The sequence below is a fragment of the Pagrus major genome, chromosome 12 (assembly GCF_040436345.1).
Source record: "Pagrus major chromosome 12, Pma_NU_1.0".
In the NCBI taxonomy this organism is placed as follows: domain Eukaryota; kingdom Metazoa; phylum Chordata; class Actinopteri; order Spariformes; family Sparidae; genus Pagrus; species Pagrus major.
This window is the reverse complement of record NC_133226.1, coordinates 14,019,381-14,038,974: the sequence shown is the minus strand read 5'-3', so window position 1 is coordinate 14,038,974 and position 19,594 is coordinate 14,019,381. Positions and strand designations below refer to the sequence as shown.

The 19,594-nt window shown below is 40.1% G+C and overlaps 1 protein-coding gene across 3 annotated transcripts in view; it reads left to right on the top strand.

Moving 5' to 3' along the window:
• The first annotated feature begins 398 nt into the window (after positions 1 to 398).
• Positions 399 to 19,594, top strand: part of rabgap1 (RAB GTPase activating protein 1) — a 74,652-nt gene continuing 55,456 nt past the window's right edge. The window contains exons 1-6 of one of the 3 annotated variants that reach the window (XM_073477642.1): positions 399 to 493; positions 10,438 to 10,673; positions 12,405 to 12,434; positions 13,679 to 13,937; positions 14,378 to 14,591; positions 14,748 to 14,922. In XM_073477642.1, the coding sequence (XP_073333743.1) occupies positions 10,521 to 10,673; positions 12,405 to 12,434; positions 13,679 to 13,937; positions 14,378 to 14,591; positions 14,748 to 14,922 (831 nt within the window). In that variant the 5' untranslated portion in view covers positions 399 to 493; positions 10,438 to 10,520. The remainder of the gene's footprint in view (positions 494 to 10,437; positions 10,674 to 12,404; positions 12,435 to 13,678; positions 13,938 to 14,377; positions 14,592 to 14,747; positions 14,923 to 19,594) is intronic. The other 2 variants (XM_073477643.1, XM_073477644.1) reach the window with 2 other exon arrangements.

Below are 19,594 nucleotides of genomic sequence, written 5' to 3'. Positions count from 1 at the left end.
GTCATGAAAAACAATCAGTGACAATTTTTCTCTTCTGATTAAAATTCCTCTCCCAAAACTACATAGTGCACCTTTGAGTAAGATTTAATACTTGACATTTACTTGTAACAGAGGATTTCTAAACTGTGATATTACTACTTTTACTGCAGTAGAATATCTGAGTATTTTACATCTTCCACCTCTGGAAAAAACACTTGCAACTGACCTGCAATTTATATGATAAGAGTGATGACTTGACCTGACTTGTCTCTGACCTGGGACCTGCCTCCAAAAACCCAAACACAGCTCTGTGCGCATCATTATCGTTAGGTAATTTCCCCTCCCTCAGCACAAGCGAGACGGGCACTGACAGGCGCATGCGCGGTGCGGGTGTCAGCGGGTTGGTTGGGCTTGTGTTTACAGCTCGGCTGGATGCTGTTGGCTGCTGATGTTATTGGGAAAGTGCAATGTTGTGCCAACCTCCATTGGATTAAATACAACAGTGGGAATAAAGGTAAGCTGTTTTACACTTGCATGTGCCTTCACCCTTAAAGTTTAACGCGGCTGTCTCTTCAGTTATGAAGAAATGTAGCTACCTTTTTTTTGGTAACTGCTAGGGTAGCATGGCTAGCAGACGATAGCTAGCTAGCTGTACACAGTAATGGCCTGTATGCAAGCTCCCTCCAGCGACGGCCTGTCAGCGGGTTTATTCAGCCGATTATCGCGAATATCTTCACATAGCAGGTTGGCTTTAAAAGCTTCATGGTGACGGGATAGTTTCCCTAATTGGTCACTGTTTAGTTAAACACCCTTGTCGGTCTTTAAATCGATGAGTGCTGAATAGCTATCTTAGCTAACGTTAGGCAGGTTGGTAAGGGCTAACTGGAGCAATAAGTTAACACTGGAGCTAGCTGCTATGGACTGTTCTCGCCCAACGTTATCGAGCAAACATATTATCTATTAAAGTTATCTATTAAAGAGCTGTGGGGTTTGAAATGTATCAAGGCCCTGTGAGGCTTAACAGACTTCAATGACATGTATTAGGGTTGCTTGTGTCCAGATTAAGTGGTGCACCGGTGAGACCAGAAAGCCAATTAATGCATGCTACCAGTAGATCTGTCTGATAAGAGGCGGTTCTGGAGTACTTGTATGAACTGTGAATTGTTAAGCATCACATATTTTCTTCACATTGGTTGCCCTGGTTTGTTTGTCACTTCATATTTCAGCTCAGGGCGTAATGACAGCTGGATGTGCTTTGTTTTTTATATAGTGTGTTTATTGACTGGTAGTATGGTTTATGGTAACTGTACTGTGGTTTTTTTGTTAAGTATATATTTATTCAATGATGCTTCACACATAAATACAAGTTAATTGGGCATCTATAGATAAGACACATATACAATTAGAAATCACATCATAAGAAAACTGATACTTAATGAGTTTTTTATCATTACAACAAGACAAGATGAAAAGATTAATTGCACATATACTGCATGATTGTGAATCTTTCTTTTAAACTGTAGTTTAACAGCCCTACAGATGTTTACAGATGTTTACAGGTGAGGTGAGGTTCTCTTATTGTCACATGATAAGGGAGGCACCAGCAGGGTTTGTTGTGTAAATGTCTCTCTGTGGTGGCGTTGCATGGTGTCAAGATGCATTCAAGATTTGGCACTTGTCTGCTGTGAAGCATTGCCTGACAGAGCTTGATTTTTATCCATCAAATGAACTCCACTGAAACATTTTATCAGTCCTCTTAGTTTGGTTCAGCAGCACTCATTACAATAGAGATATAAATGCTATAATACATTTAAAAACTAGCCGTATAACTGTAAAAATATGTGAATGACTTTATGTTAATGCATTATGCTTCCAGATGACCTTTGTGACCACAATATGGTCTACCCAGTCAAAACTTTAATTATAAAACTATGTAGGTTTTAAATTACCCTCTCTGACCCTGATTTCAAATTCTCAAAATGAGTGCAATACAACATCCTCCCTAAAAAAGCCTTACATTTTCTCTGACTTTATACTGATTTTGAGACACAGTAAGTTACAGCAGCAAACGAGCTGTTGTTAGCTTATTGCCTGCAACTATTGTAATTGGCAAGATTAGGATTGTTCATACCAGGAGCTCTTTATAAGTTTAAATACTTCCCACAAGTGGGTAACAGTAAGCTTTATTTGCCAACTGTCACTGACACCTTTGTTCCTCTTCTATTTCCTGAAACTCAGGTTAGTAAGGCCTAAGGTAATACAGGTCACACATGCACAGTTGGACACATGAACACAGAAAAAAAAGCCACACAGCCCAGATTTGTTTCTATGCAAATATTTGCTTTGTTAAGCAATATCCGTATGTGTGCTAGAGGAGGGAGAAGGTTAGTGCTTAATCAGATATACTTTCTGTTATATTTTTGAAAGCCAATATGGGTATGATATATTTTCATACACATTTGTGCTGATGCCAGTAGTGTACTGATACTTACATATTTGTTTTAGAACTGCCTGTTTGTGAGCAGTTGTTGAGCACCACTATGTAATGATTCTGAGGGTCAACTAGTTATTCAGTCTGAAGAAGTATGGAAACAAGTGCATACATTTTTACTCATTTGATCCAATTTTCACACGCTGTTCTATTAATAAGTAGAAACGACCAAATAATATAGCTTCTCTGATTTGAAAAAAAAAAATCAAAAAATAGCTAAATTACATCATCTGCGTGTCAGCTTTTCCTCTCAATACAGCCGTAATGAACCACAGAACAATAAATGTAATCCCCTCCCTTAGAAGCATGGTGCACTTTCTGTTGAGATGCCACACATTTTTGTGTATCCCCTTTTATCCCTCTTATTATAGCTCTATCTCTGAGTTTGGACTGAGCCCTGAATGCTCTGAAATCCAAACAACGCCCCTCAGATGCACCTGTCATTGGGGAGCTGGTGGAGACTGAATGGCGGGGGGCTGGCAACAACTGTAGTGGATTAGTGTTTCCCTGCAGTTGCTGTGGATGAGATGAAAGGAGTATGTGGGGTTGAAAGTGCGGTAGTATATTTTTTATCGCTAAAAGAAATTTGAAGAAGTTGAACATATTTTTATTGCACTTCGAAACATCTACTGAAAGTTTTGGTGGCATTAAGTGATGTCTGCAGTCGTAGCTGTGGGAATAAAGTATCAGTGATGACAGGTTCATACTTAAAGGCCCCAGTGACTTGCCTGCCTGTTCTCTCAAGAGGTGATCTCCTTATCAGTGTGTAGTAATGTGGATTGTCTTTTAAAAACACACTGCTAATAATTCAGAACATAAAAGTCAATGTTTGCTTTAATGATGTTTAATGATGTTTAATTATTTTGTCTGAGACGCATATTATTCAGACCTTCAGTAATCAGCCGTCCTGTAATCAGTGTTATGAATCACTCACTGCTTATTAATTATTTTACCATTTGAATTTAATGATTTCTACCAAAAAGGTAGATCATCTTCGGGCTGGTTTTTAGATTGTATGATTTTTAAGGACCAGTCCTCAGTTTAGATGCTACCTGACCAGTAGTGGTGAGCAGTTTATATATATGTGTGTACGCAGACTAACTTGTAATGCCCACACATGTATTCTCAGTGTTTTCGGTTCCTTTTACAATAGCATTGCATGCATGCTACTTCTTAAATCCACATCCAGCCCCTTGAATTGTAAAAGCCTTGTAAAATGGAGTACAAACACAAATGAGTTAATGAAAATCATGAGTGAAACTAATGCATTTTTCTCTCGCTTGTATTTTGCATGATGTACATAAATCAACCATATAATAAAACTTCTCCTTCCTTTTAACCTCAAATTAACATAATATAAATGACACGTGCAGCTTTCAGTTGTATTTTCTTAAGGCCTAACACCCCTAACAACCGTGTGTTGCTGGAGCACTTATAAACTTACACACACAGGTGTCAAGTTTCCTTTTTAAGCCATAGTGCTGTTCTTTATAAACCAGCAGAGACACAACACTTCTCAGTAAATGTGTGTGAATAGCCACACATTGCGCTGCTCAGTATCTCACAGTGAAGTGGTTTGTTGAAGCAAGTGCTCCATTTCAGAAGTTAAAAGCAGGCCTGCACTGTGTGATCCAGTTGTTTTTTTTTTTTTCCTCAGTCATGTGAGATTGTTTTGTGTTGGGTGTGAGACATGCAGGTTTCACTGGTGGCCAGCCAACTGGGAGTCTGTGCCGCTTTGCTGTGGATGTGAATTGGGATGACTCTTGGATGCTCATTCAGTACAAATGAGATGCAAATTAGGGACTGTGCTCATTCAGAGCTCCTCTTCTGTTTCTTTCTGTCTCTTTCTTTTTGTACTGTACCATGTCACTCACCTTGTGGGGTTTCAGCCTTTTCTGTCATTCTGTCCCCTTTTCCTCCTTTCCATGCTATCTCTGCCTGGCTGAAATCACTGCTGTGAGGCGAGTTGAAAGGGACTGAGTTGCAAGCCTGAATGCTCTCTGGCTGTGTCTGGCTGTGTCTTCCTCTCCCTTGTGAGGTGCACGCAGGGCCCAGCTGGCAGCCCAGAACAGTCCGTTCAGCTGGAGAGTGGTAGGGAAGACAGGCATCGGTTTCCAGCGTGCGCATTTTTACACATGGATTGGCATAAGATATGCTTTTTACAGTCAGTAACTGTGGCAGACTGCAAAGAAAGGTCACTCTTGTCAGTTATTTGGTCCCAAACTTAAACTGTACTCTCCATGATCTGCTGCAGGACACACCCTGACTACATCAACCTAACTGCTGTAATCGCTTTGTGTGTCAGCTGAGTTGGTAAAACTCAGCCTTGTCACACCATAAGACTTTGCAGTCCTGAAAAATACAGTTTAGCGCCTGATTGCATCTCATCACTAAATATGTGCTTGCTTGAGCAAACTTTGGCGAATGCTGTTCATTTTAGACCTGAGGCCATCTGCAAAAATATGTGCTCAGTATCACATTGTAAAACACAACGGTCACATTGGTACAGTCACTGAACACATCTTTTGGAGAAAACAAGCTTTCGCAGATTTAATGCCATTGCATATGCATATGAACCTATGAAAAAGAGCCATAGTAGTTAGTCACTTGATCCACTATTATCAAGAATTGACAAACTTTCTCTTAGATTTGAAGATGAGGCTGTTTTTTTCAGTATCTGGCTGTTTGTCATACAAAGCAAGCAGTTAGAGTTTGTTAGCGGGAATATGGGATTAGCATTTTTCGCTTTTTTGTAGAGATTTTCTGATACAATTTTTCCACTCGCAATATCAGTTCCGATACCATGTACCAAACTGAAACCAGTGTGTTACAAATACGTTGTATCCAGCATATTAGGCAGTATTGGAGGCATTTCCATTACTGGTATTGGGATTCAGAACAAATCTATTATTTTCTGACATTTTCTACTGAAAATTATATTATACCTCTGTGATTTAGATATTTAATTTCAATATTTTAGTTTTTATTTTCATGTGCTGACTGCTGAATATAGTAACTGAAAGAATAAAAAAATAATATACAAAATGATTATGTGAAAGAAATGCACATATAGATTAATCATTAAAATAATCTTTCACTTGCAGCCATGAAATGAAAATTCAAAATTGACTGAATCCAATGTCTAATTGTCTTCTTCCGACAGTAAAATCCGCTCACTTTCAGGAAAGTGCTTATTGATTTGGAGTGTTGGTGTTTTATCGAGGAAGCAACACACTTAAAATACCTTTCAGAATGCTTTCTCAGAAGTAACAGGACATTTGAGCAGCAAAGTGTTAGCCTTGGTCCAAACTACCTTTGCCAGACCTGGTTTGGCCCATATGAAAATGCTGTATGGAGTCCCTCTTCCTTGAGTAGAGAAAAAGGGAAATGATTCAGAAGATAGTCAAAGAAAAGGTAAAAAGATGAGATTTTCAAAGCATGATTTGAAACACAAGAGGCTTGAAATCAAGACAAAGGGTGTGGCTGGAGAAAAAATTGTGAAAGGAAATGAAGAAACAGATGCTGCTTTTCTCTCTAAAACCAGCATCAAGCCTTGAAATGTCCTCCGGTTTAAGACATTTGGATAGGAAATGCTGTTGCTAATTTTGTAACAATCCGTACCATGATAGGCAGTGAATCGTGTGTCTTGTCGGAAGTGTACCAAGGCGCTGAAAAAGGTTGATAACAAACAGTGTAGCTTGGCAGAAGCAGACAGAAGGCTGTTGCTGAAGCTATAGAGGGTGACAAGGCAACCATTATGAGCCTGTTGAAGCCGCCAGCTAGTGAAAGACAGAGTGTGAGGTGTGTGTGTGTGTGTGTGTGTGTGTGTGTGTGTGTGTGTGTGTGTGTGCATGCACATGTGTGCCTGCGGCTGACTGCTTATTTGTGTTCATAATACAGCTGCTTGTGCATGAGTGTGTGTCTGTGTGTGTGTGATTCAGCATGAAACAGTACTTTCTTCTCTGCTTACGTATGCATGTGTGCGTCTAGGCTCGACTGAAAAGATTGATAGAGTTTTCAGTGTTTGCTACTTGAAACATGAATAAATCAGTGAAGCTAATTGTCATCGTTCTCAGATAGCACCCCAGGTTGTGAAGTCTCATTTACATTGCTCTCTAGGGGTTACAAAGCAGTGATCTACTCTTAAATAAGGTTTATGGTGGATAAAACAAAAGGATTGGCCACTGTCTAATGTATTTCCTCACCAGATTCAGTATTTGACTGACATTTATAAACTGTTTCTTGTAGCTCTTTGGGTTGATTAGTATGACCACTTAGTAGCATCAAATAAGACCATTCAAGCCAGTTATCTAAGCATGTTAAAAGATGCTGTCAGAAGGCTTTATTGGGCCCTATTCAGAGGCTTTAAAGACTGAAAAAGGCAGTGCATTTTTCAATTATATATGGCTGATTAATTTACTTCAATGAAAGTTCTCAGACTCTTTCATTTTTGTACATCTGTCAGGTAAAAACTGTGGTTTTGAAATCAACTACATAAGATTTTGGTAATGCATAATATCAGCAGCAGCCACTGTGGCGGAACTGTCAAACAAAAGACCAGAGCGTGTAGAAACTCAAAGTTCATCAACACAAAAATCTGAGGAACAAGAACTAGACTAATCACTCAGATTGCACATGTGCTAAAAATGGAAAGCAGCTGCCTTTGAGCCAAAAGTGGAGTAAACATCTGCAATGTCTCTCCAAGATTAAAAGCCTGAGAAGATAAGAAGGGACTGAGGAGTGATGCAGATGTCCCTCTTTGATTGGTACGGAATCAAATGCTCTTATTTTGGACTGCTAGTTTTACTATTATTTATCAGCCGTGCCCTACAATTCGTAAATGTACAAAGAATTTTTATGACAATTGTTAGAATAAACATCCAAGCAGATAATTAAAGCTTGGCCCTGTACACCCACACAGGTTTTTCCGATTCCTTTGGGTGAAGCTATGCTGGGAAGCAGGTGGTGTTACTAAACTATTTAAAGCAATCAATATGACAAAGGTGCGGTTGAAAAAAAATTAGCTTCCCATTCATTCTATGTGAATTTACTATCCAGTAATATTTTGCTAAATGACCCAACTCCTTGGCTTTGTGCAAATTTCAATCTGATTGAACTTTCGACACATTAAATCACATGATTCGCCAGTGTCCAACCATTTTTTTGATTTTGACAGCGCCACGTCAGTGTAAGTTGACCCACCCTAGCTTGCAACAGAACTATCAGTACAGTGTGGGAACTGTCAATAAAGCATGGCTGTAGTGTAGAAGCCAACACAGTCATGAAAAGAGGTCTGAGCTAGGTCTATATTAAAAGCCCAACCATGTCCTTTCAGTGATTTAATAAAATGTTCTGTTCTTCAGTATTCTGCAGTAAGACAATGCTCAAAGTTATCATAATTTAGCCTTTGCCAACAATTTGACATTGAATTAAGGCCCTTGCCAGACTCTCCACAGGGAACAGTAAACCTACTGAGCATCTTTTTTAGACAAGCGTATTTTCCTGCCAGTATGTTTGTCTTTTTTATTGTATTGTGACAGTTCTAGTTTGCTTCAAATTTGCTTGACAATCGAGTGAGTGAGCTAGCTACTTTGGCCATTTGTAAGTCAGTGTGAACATTAACGCAGCAAGAATATCTTTTCTTCTAGGTCTTGGCCAAGTGAACCAAACTTCAAGTGTGAAACTGACCTTCAAGTTAAACGACTCATAACTGGTGCAAAGAGCTGAGTTGTGAAGCATTCTCATTGTTAAAAAAAGGTTTCAAAAGTCAAAGTGTGACAATTCTAACGATCTAACTCTACTGTATGTTTCACGTGACACATCATCGTACCCTGTGAACTTGTCTCTCAGTGTCTTCAGATTTGCAATACAAGTGAAAAACAACACCCACGGCTTAAATTGGATGAATACCAGTTACTCATTTCCTGAATTTGCTGTGGAAAGACAAAGCGAACAAGCCTAAGCTGTCAGTTTATGTTACTCAGCAGCCTAATAAAAAAAATTTATATCGGCAGAAGATATTATAACACCATCTAGTCACACAGGGATAGCTACCTTTTATTGAGGTTTATTCTGGGTCAGTATAACAATGTAATCATAAGTAATGCACATGATTAACTGCTTTGACCTTTCCACTGTAGACCTCTTTTCCTATCACTTATCCATTAGTGAACCTGCTTTGAATTGGAAGGTCGAAGTGAAGTGGAAGTGAAGTGGAAGACACAGCAACTGAAACCTTTAGGAAAATGTAGGAGTGTAAGGGCAGCCCCTTTTTGAGTGCAATAACACCAGAGAAAATAGAAGATTGCAAGTGGAGAGATAAGGAGGGCATGTAGAGGAAAAAAGTGGTGAAAGACATAAAGGGAGAGGGACAGGGGAGAATGGAAGGGAGGAGTGTAGGGGGGAAACGGCCAGAAATAGCTTGTTATGGTCTCTTCTTGAACCTCTGCCAGAACCTTCTGTTGCGCCTTTCTTCCTGTGTTACACACAATGGCACCTCCCGTTTTCAGGAGTTACCTCATGCCAGCTTTACCTCTTTGTGCCTGTAAAACTAAATCTTACTTTAAACTGGAGACTACAGAATGGAAATGTTAATGTTAAAGTGATTTTTGACTTGGCCACTAGAGGTAAAAACTGAAAAATATTCTCTCAATTTTTTCTTTTTCTTGCTTTTTTTATACCTGTCTATAAACTAGGGCTGCAACTAAGGATTATTTTCATTATCAATTAATAGATTAATTATTTTCACACGTTTTTAAAATGTAAAAACAATTGTAAAAAATGCTCATCACTATTTCCCAGAGCCCAAAATAACGTCTTTAAATGGATCCTTTTGTCCAATGAACAGTACACATAGCACTGACTCTTCATTCACTATCATAAATAACAAAAAAAAGCAGTAAATCATTATATTTAAGAAGCTGGAACCAGCAAATGTTTGACCTTTAATCAATTAACTGGTTATCAAAATAGCAATTTTCTTTTGACTGACTAATCGATTAATTGACTTAAGGTTGCAGCTCTGCTCAAACCTTCACTCCTCTTTACAGCAATTTTGTCCTTGGTATTTAAAGATGGCGTCAATGTATGTATAACTAACTCTGAAGAAGAGCATTATCTGGAAAAGTCACCTGTAATGATATGATTTTTGAGAATTTGCAAACTTTTCTTGATTAGTTAGACGGTATTGTATTTGATGGCTCATTGTATCCATTTTTCTTGTGGCAAAATATGTTGCGTTGCTACAACAGCATTGATGAGTTGATGAAGGAAGGTGGCGAAGGCAGAGCGAGGGATAAGCAGATCATATGCAGTGTACCCCACAGGATCCCAGCTCAGGTTATTCGTGGTTGTTGCAGCAGGCTGGGAGAGCAGTCATGCACTGTGTAGTGCAAGCAATGCAATTAGCACATTCAGCACATATTTTTTTTTGTGTGTTAATACACTTTCTGGTGTACAGTACGTGTAATGTGTCAGTGGTGGGGGGGGACCACAATTGGATGGTTGAAGCGATCTGGCCTGTTCCTTAATTCCTCACTTTCATATGCACTTTTCTTTTTTCAAAATTGCATCACCATGGCTCTGCATTGCATCAAGATATTTTGCAAATATCTCTCCTTCACTCTGCTGAGATAGACAAAATCGCCCGAATGACCCGCAGATACTTTTTTCCTCTAATCTTTCCTGTGTCTTCTTCATTGTAGACACTTCTCCTGTCACTTTCACTTAAACTAAGTTTTTTGCTCAACCTTTCTTTTGCACTCTTCGTTTTCCTTTTTACTCTCTCTCTCCAGCTTTTGTACGGATTCCTCAGTTTTCTTCAGGTGTTTAAAAGGGTACTTTAAAATTGAACACAAAATGGTCTCAGGGTAAGGTTTCCAGTTGCCTTAAAAGATGCTTTTCATGGATTTCATCACATCATGACTGTTTTCTGCTTCTTTTCTTTATTTATTTTTTTCTTTTTCTAGGTGATTTTGCTCATCATCTCCCACCACTTCCTCCTCCCGTCTTCCATTCATGAGCAGCGTGGCTGAGTTTAACAGCGGCAGCCATGGATGACAAGGGCTCGGTGGGGAAGATTAGCGTGTCTTCGGACTCAGTGTCCACTCTCAACAGTGAGGACTTTGTCCTTGTGTCCCGGCTGGGGGACGAGACACCCTCCTCCACTAATAATGGTAGTGATGACGAAAAGACAGGACTGAAGGTAAGGATGGTTGGGTGTAGGTATGGACGCAAGTACAAGGGAGAGAAGGAAGACTTCAGAGCTGTACTGCTCAAATCAGAGTTTAGAGTATCAACCTCAAATCCTCGCCTAAGATGCTTCTTACTATGAATATCATGAGTATGCTCAATAGTGATAAAAGAAAAACTGTATAACAATTCTCACCCAAAATATTAGCAGGAGAAAAGGCCAGCAGCACTCTTTTTTTTTATTAGTTAACCTGATTTAGGGGTGTATCTCAGGACCCACAGCATGATTTACCAAACATCTAAATGTTCATTTCATTTTTACCTATTTATCCCAAGTGTAACTTGTTAAAATTGCAAGTCAGGGGTCCCAGTCCATACATATCCCATTGTTAACAGGTTATTTTCATCACTCACATGTCGAGAGCTGTTGTCCATCTTTTTAAACATGCAGTTTCACACTCTAACCAAAAGGCTAACCATTTCCTGTTTTGCTTTTTCCACATTCTCACTCTGCCTTCTTCTCATAGTTGGTTTTAGATGTATGTGTTTTTATCTGTGATTGTCCCTTTTCATTTGCTAATTAAATCCCTGTTGACGTGCTCTCATCACCAGGAATGGAGAGCACATTGTCATAGGCTTTGTTTGTAGTGAAGCACTTGTTCTTGTCTCTCAAGCCTGTTATTATTTTTTGAATTCTTCCACTTCCACAAAAGTAGTATGTTGAAGTTCAAAAACAACTTAAGAAAATACTCTTGTAGCTGAACGTGTGGGACAAGTCATCTGATATTTTACCCAGTTCTTCTTATCTGCGGTCAGAATCAGCTGCTTGTTTTAGTGTACATCATGTGCTATCGTACCACATACAGGGTGCCCTCTACCATTCAGTTCAGTGCTTCATTTAGCACTCGTTCAGCAGATATTAGTTTACAAACAGTCTGGCGATGCAGCTTTGAGTGCTTTGAACTCATTGTCAGGGAAAATAATGGTGTTTTGTGACCAGGGTGTGTCTCCACAAAGGCAAACGAAGACTTTTTGAGCTCCCAGCTACTGTCCTGTGTGTGTCCCTAATGGGCTCAGGTTACTCCTCCTCTCCTCTCCTCTCCTCTCCTCTCCTCTCCTCTCCTCTCCTCTCCTCTCCTCTCCTCTCCTCTCCTCTCCTCTCCTCTCCTCTCCTCTCCTCTCCTCTCCTCTCCTCTCCTCTCCTCTGTGTGTCTCACAGTTCACTAGTAATCATATTTCTTTTTATTGAATTCACTTAAGTAGCTGGCTCACGTGTTCATACTGTGTTCATTGGTTTATATCATCACTCTACCTGTGTCTATATGAGAAGGTCGGAATTGTTGACTCGATGTTGCAAAGCTACCAGAAGATGGCGCCAGCAGAGCATAGACGTTGCATTTTCAGTTGATGGGAAGAGATTTTTCCTGTCTTGTGCTGTGCTTTGGAGATGACAGAATACGATTTTGCATATCACATGAGCACAGAGTCTGTTAAACTGTTTGATGTAAAACAGAGTTGAGGTATGAGTTTTGTGTTGTCAGAGGGAAGGAAAGCAGTACCCCACGCACACACCCACTGTTCTCAGTACGTGGCGGTGAAATCACTCCATTCACTGACACTCGGCTCATCCAGATATCATGTATTGGTTTTTCGCCCAACACACTCTTGTGCACATTTTCCCTCCCAGTCAGCCCATCCAGTCAGAGAGGAGTCAGTGTGTCTAAACTTGTTGTTTGTTATGCAGGTGATTTCTGAGGAAGGGGTCAGCTTTAAGGTCAGTCTCTTCTCTCACTATCTTTCCTTACCTCCTCTTCTCTCTCTCTCTCTCTCTCTCTCTCTCTCTCTCTCTCTCTCTCTCTCTCTCTCTCTCTCTCTCTCCTTCTCTCTCTCTCTAGTTTCTATCTGTTTTCTCTCTTTCTGTGATGTGATTCAGTGGTGATTCTGTCTGTGATGATTATTTGTGCTCTGTGTAATTTTGCCGGGTGTTGAGTGATAGGCCCTAGCCAGCCTCTATAATGCTTAAGTTTTGATGATGGTAGTGATAGACGTTCTCACACATAGGACTGTAGCTGTACCCGACAACGGCCCAGGCTTTCAGCACCACCTGTTAATCACCCACCACAGTTGCATAGTGATGCAGATATGCCAGATGTGTGCACCTAAATATAGAATTGATAGCTGCTTTACATCCGTCTTCAAATGTTATTTCTTTTAAATATTATTTTTAGTGGCATAGATGCTGTAGTTGTACTTCGGAAACTTTCCTGCTTTAGATAATTGCTTGAGTTGAAAAGCATTGAACAGATTTCCTTTACCTCTAAGGCATAGATGTTATTTATGGTGACCTGCAACCTTAATATTGAACCATGCAGCAATCACATATACCCATGTTAAGTACAGCAGTGTCCTCTGCAGCTTAAGTCCTCTTTCCTAACATCAGGCTGCTTCCACAGCAGGCAGGGAAAATGGAGGCTTACCTCCTCCTTCTGTGGCACCTCATGGTTTGTGCAGCCTTAAGCTTGCTCTTTGATTTAGCTATTTTTAGCTCACAAAGCTAGTGTTTGCATGGCCCTTCTGATGTCTTGATACAGGTATTTCACAACACAAACTCACACACCTACTAATCACTAATATCAGATGAAATGTACTGACAGCCAACATGCAACAAGGCATCTTTCCCCTTTAAACACGCTGCAATCACTTGAAATGAATCACAAAATCACTGTTAAAGGCAGAGCCACTGCACATTTCTACAAACTGCAATGCAGGCCAAAAGATTAGCTTAAATTTGATTAAATTTGAATTACTACCATGATTTTCTTTTATAATAATATTTGTTCTTATGTTTTCTTAATTGTTTTTTTTTGATACTCAATGTGTCTTTTTGCTTCCTTTTGTCCCTGCTCCTTGATGTCTGTTGATGTGGTCTGTTTCTATGTGTGTGTGTGTGTGTGTGTGTGTGTGTGTGTTCCTGCTCCTCTGTGTGTGTGTGTGTGTGTGTGTGTGTGTGTGTATCAGATTGTGGGGAATGGAAGTGAGCAGCAGCTCCAGAGGGAGTTAGAGGATGTCCTCATGGACCCATCGGTAGCTGACACTGGGCCCGGATCAGAAGCAGCAATGGACAGTCTCAGTGGGGGCGAGCATGGCCTTCTTCCCAGCACGGCGTCACCTGTAGCGCCAGGCTCTGACCCTCTGAGCGCACCACCACCCAAGCTGGAGATGGTGCTTCCTGTTCAGACAGCTCAGGAGAGCGAGCTGAATGAGAGGTCGTACCGAGGTGAGCCATTTCTTATCCTCTTTTTTGTGTCTGTCACAATGGCTCTTATCTTCAGCTTTATGGAAGTGTTTCTAAGACATTCAGGGTAATATCACAGAGACACCCTGGTTTCTAAATCATACAGTATTCTTTTAGTCTTTCCACTTCCCTCATTGCCTGTTTTATCTTGTAGCAGAAGACTCTTGCCATTTTTCTTCTCATTTTCTTGTCTCTATGCATTTATATGTTCTCATGTACCCATATATCCTCCCTCCTACTGTCTGCTTCACTTCATTTCTCCTTTGCAGAAGGCAAGTCAGCTCATCTGTGATCAAGACAGTAATGTTGATTTGCAACTCTAAGATCGTACTGGGAGTTATAAAATAATCCTTTGCCTTTTCTTTCCATCTTTACTTCTGTTCTCCTTTCCACCCTTCATCCAATCCATTGCCACTTTGCAGCAGATGAATCATCATCGGATGGCAGTCCTGTTAGTCCCATCCCAGATGAAGACAGCGTTGTGTTCAGCCAGCTGACATATCTGGGGTGTGCCTCAGTCAACGCCCCTCGTAGTGAGGTGGAGGCTCTCCGTATGATGAGTATCCTCCGAGGGCAGTGCCAAGTCCCCCTGGATGTCACACTGTCTGTGCCAGGCGTTTCAGAAGGCACCGTTAGGTAAGAGGAACATATGGAATATTAGTTCCAGCTCTACAGTGTACTGTAACATACATATATGTGCTGACACTATTCAGACTGGACACTCGATGGTTGCATGTCATACACACATAAAATACTAAATAGCAAAAAAATGTTTTATTTCTATTCTAACAGGTTGCTGGACCCCAACACCAGTACAGAGATTGCCAACTACCCCATCTATAAGATTCTGTTCTGTGTGCGAGGCCATGATGGCACAACAGAGAGCGACTGCTTTGCCTTCACTGAGAGCCACTACAATGCTGAGATCTTCAGGATCCACGTGTTCCGCTGCCAAATCCGAGAAGCGGTGAGGATTCAACCGTTGATTGGTTGATTGTAGTTTAACGTCTCTATAACTGTGTGAGTTTATCTGAAGTTAATACTGTACGAGTCTGAGTTGGACAAATTGAGTGGATATCTTCCAAAGTTGCAGTGTTTTTTAGTACAAAATTCCCTCTTTTTGTTCACTGAAGCTCAACAGAGTAACACAGAGAGGGGATTTAGTTCAGACTGCTGAATTCATTTTAGCTTCAGACAAGCTTTTGAATACATTTTTTCAACAAAACGAGGACTGAATTTAGTCTGCCCTCACTTCCATTTAAGGAACAGTTCACCCAAAAGTGAGTCAGTCAGTCTTTATCTACTTGACCTAAGGTAGCTGGAAAATTAGGTGAAGTTTTGTATTCTAACATTTATAGAGCTTCACAGCAAAACAGCCTTGGCAACATTCTCCTAAAAAAGTAAAACGGCTCTTTACAGCTCCTCTGCTGTAATCCAAGTTACTGGAAGCCCAGAGTTCCCAAGGTGATTTAAAAAAAAGACGTTATTTACACCCTCAACATGTGGATGTGCTTATGCACCCATGCTTATAGCTTAGCAGCTGCAGTGAAGAGTTTGGCTTAAAAAAGGAAGTAAATAGCATCTTTTCAAATCAATATGGAGATCTCACAGCTTTCCACAGACTTGGATTACGCTGGACAAGCTGTATGGAGCCATTGTATTCTCTCAGTTTACTTCAGTTGTTTTGCTGTGAAGCTTCAGAATTGTTTTGTGGACTATGAAACTTCAACCAACTTTCCATTGGCTAGAGGCTGAGTGGATCATGATTGAACTTTTATTTTTGAGCTGTTCCTTTTAAAAGTTCTTCAAGAAGTATGAACAAGAGGAATGATTTGAGCAAGCACATCATGTGTCAAACAAACAACAGTAACAAGCAATGTCGCTGCTATTCACATAGTCAACCAAAGGGGGAGCAAAAGCTCCTCTTCTAAATACACTGCTCTGCATTTGACATGATGTTTCTCTTCTCACTTTTTCACACTTTTTCTGTCTCTTCCACTCACATACATATAGATGTGTAAACACTCATATTGCCAGCAGTATTCTGTTTGACCTTGTCTTAAATTTTCAATCTCCCCGTAGCCTGTCCCTCTGGGTTCAGTCTCAGTGTGGGAGCTTCCTCAGCGAAACCCCAAGGGATCATGTCATGCACCGCAGGCTGCGCTGCAATGCACATGTACACCATACACAAACGCAAAGTACACACAATCCCCTGAGCTAACTTATAGGAGAGAGGAAGTGTCATTGCTTATATACAGCAGGTTTAGCAGAAGCATAAAAGAAGAGAAAAGAGAATCCACTCATGAATCTGGGTTAAAGTGCTGCTTTAGTGTTCAGTGACCTGTTTTCTCCCTCCTGGAAGCACTCTCCTTCAATGTCACTAAGAGCCCCCAGACAGAAGCTACTTTATCAGGCCCACATCGTCCCACTATCCATTTTCCCAGACACCCACCCATAACACACATGGTCATGTTAAAACACTAATGCATATCCATGCACGCAAATCCTCTCACAGATAACCTCCAGTAGTAATAGACTTCTTTAGTGACATCTTCGTCCTCGGCTCTGTCTTCTTTCTCTACATCCTCTTCAACATTTACGATGCCTCCAGCTTTTTGTTTTGGTGTGGGGGAGCTCATTTGCACTATTAGGCTGGAGTAAGTCAGCCCATTGGTTGCCTCCTTCTTCAGAAAAAAGCTGCTCAAGTCATATGCCTCACATTAGGTTCACATCCACTGTAAACAGCTCCTAAGAACCTCTGAAACCACAGTATTAGTTGTTTTACTTTTTTATTTAGCTATTTATTTTTGGACACCTCATACCTAAAAGATGTAAATATATTTGCTAATTTTAATTTTAAAACAAAAAGCTGGTTGGCTGGTTGTCTGTCCGTCCGTCCCGTTTTCATGGAAGGGATAACTCAGGAATGCCTTTCTTGAATTTTGACAAAAATGTCCACTGAAGGAAGGATGAACTGATTTAGATTTTGGTGGTCAAACCTCAAGGTCACTGTGAACTCACAAGAAATGTTTTTGGCCATAACTCAAGAATTCATGTGATAACTGTCTAATTGGATTAAATGATAAAATAATTATATTTTATATCCAAAAGGTCAAAGTCAACTTCACTGTGACATCATGATGTCTTTTTTTTGGGTCATTATTCAATGCCTAAACTCAGGAACAGAACAGGAGATTGTCACCATGTTTTACCGTTGGTTGGATACTGAATAGGTGGCACTAATTTTGTGAGTCCGCCTTGAAACATTGGTGATTGTAGAGATCTTCTGTGCTGCTGGGTCGAAGCTGTTCGAGTTGCTTCTTTGTGCCCTATCAGCATCAGCTTTATTGGCCTGAACATATACAGGGAATTTGAGTCTGTTTTTTGTTTCTCTCAATGAACTTACACATTAATAGACATACAGCAGAACAAGACCAACAAGCTTAACAAAGTCCAGTAAAACCAATTCTGTTTGCGTATCCCTATATCACAAGTCAAACATTTGCCTCAAGGGGCTTCACAATCTGTGCAGCGAACGCAACCTGTCTCCTTGGACCCTCGACTCGAATCAGGAATAACTCCTATTAATCTGCAAAATGGAAGCAACCTCAGGCGAGGAGGGACGTCCCAGGACATGCAACAGATGTCGCATGAGATGCAAAAGACCAACATTACAGTATACAGTAACCTCCCAGACGTGTATTGGTTTTGCTGATATTGAACTCTATAAGTCCTCTGTACTCCTCTGCAAAAATAGTCTCTAACTAAAGACAACATGTTTCTTCCTAGAAAATCTACAACTGTACTAGTTTTAAATACATTTTCTCATTGCATACCCACATAAACTTCCAGATGTGTACTGAGGTAACCTTGTGGCAGACCATCACAAAACTATTTACTGTCTTATTTGCCTCAGCTGTCCCGTTTGCTTTAAGCCAGTGACCCAATTATTTAATCAAATTGTGAAGAGCATCTTAAGCGTACTTTAATCATGATCCCAAAATATGAAAATTGTGTAAGAGGAAAAACTCTCTTATTGAAGTTATCAGTGTAAGTACTTTCAGGTTTTGTAATCATGTGCTTTTTTTTTTTTTGGCAATGATGTGTAATTTCTTTTTCCAAACAGATTTGTGGATTTTGGAGTGAAGCTGTTCATACATAAAACAAACCACCTCCTTAGTGCCAGACCTCCTAGTCAGGTCCCAAGGCTACTTTCAAACAATTCCCAATTTTCTGGTGTTGATGGTGATTCAGAGCCCCACTGAGTCGCATATCCAACACCTCCCCTTGATGCCCATAAACTTGCTGCTCCCATCCAGAGATTTATATCTGGTGCTGTTTGATTCAAATCAGTAGGGCTTCAATAAATCTGTTTCACTCCAGTGATTTAGACTCTAAACAAAAATTAAATTGCATGCTTCGGGAGAAAATCACAAATTGTACACTGACAAATGGATACGGATTGTTACCCTGACTCCAGTGAAAAAAAGTAAATAAGCTCATAAAGATAATGCTGCCAAGTAAGAAAGAATAAGAATATCCTAGACAGGAAGTAAAAAACAATGTAACAGGATACTTAAGGTTCCAGATCATTAAAGGCTACAGATTTTAGATAAAGGCTTATTCCAAATCCAAAACACCTTACATAATAATAACTCATAAGACATCTGAGGGTAAAACTGTTACACTTTAATATTTCCTCTACAGAGAAAGAATAAAAATGACCAGGCCCAGACCTTTTGAACACCAGTGGTTTAGTGAAAAGGCAAAACTTAGTCCAAGAGTCCTAGTGCATTTGTGAAAAAGTAGTATGAAGCGTTGTGGCTGTAGCAATATCTGTGGTTCTGCAGTATTGATTTTGATAATTTTTTTTAAAACTATCCATAATGAGTCTAACAGTGTGATAGGAATGCAATTTTACCCACAATGCAACTTAGCTGTGTGACATCACTGGAGGCAATTTATCAGATGACATGCAGCTTCCTGTGGAGCCACAAAAGGCTTTATACTATTTTTTTCACATCTGCAGTAGTACTCATCAAGACCTGTAAACACACTTTAATGTGTAAAATTGGTGGCGTTAACGTGAAAACATTTGTGAGAAAGATAAAATAACTGTCCTTGTTTACAAAGAAAATAAATCTGTAACCTTTGTGGACTCAAGTTAAAAAAAAAAAAAGAAGCTGCATTTGAAAATCATGAAGTGTGAATGTTTTCTTTGTTGTAAGAAAAGAACCCAATCTCAGCCTAAATTACTTGTCAGAATTGTTATTTTTGTACATCTGTCCACATCCTGATAGAAGTCTTTCACACTCAAACACAGAATAAAAAGGCCATTTGACTTCCAGCATTGATAGGAACAGTACAGTGTGTTATTTGTCAAAATTTGATCAATACAGGGGGTGACCCCCATCTTCCCCACCTTTTCCATCCAGACCCCCGTTGTTTCTCAATAAATGAACCCCCTGCGATGCCCTAACATCCTTTCACTGTACCGAGAACATAACAAAGGCTTTGTGTAGGAGAGGTTAGAAGCTGCTTTATACTCGGGCGTTGAAAAAAGAAAAGAGCGCTGTAATTTATTGATAACAGCAGTTTCCCCACACCATCCCTCAGTCACCAAACCCCCAAGCTCTGCT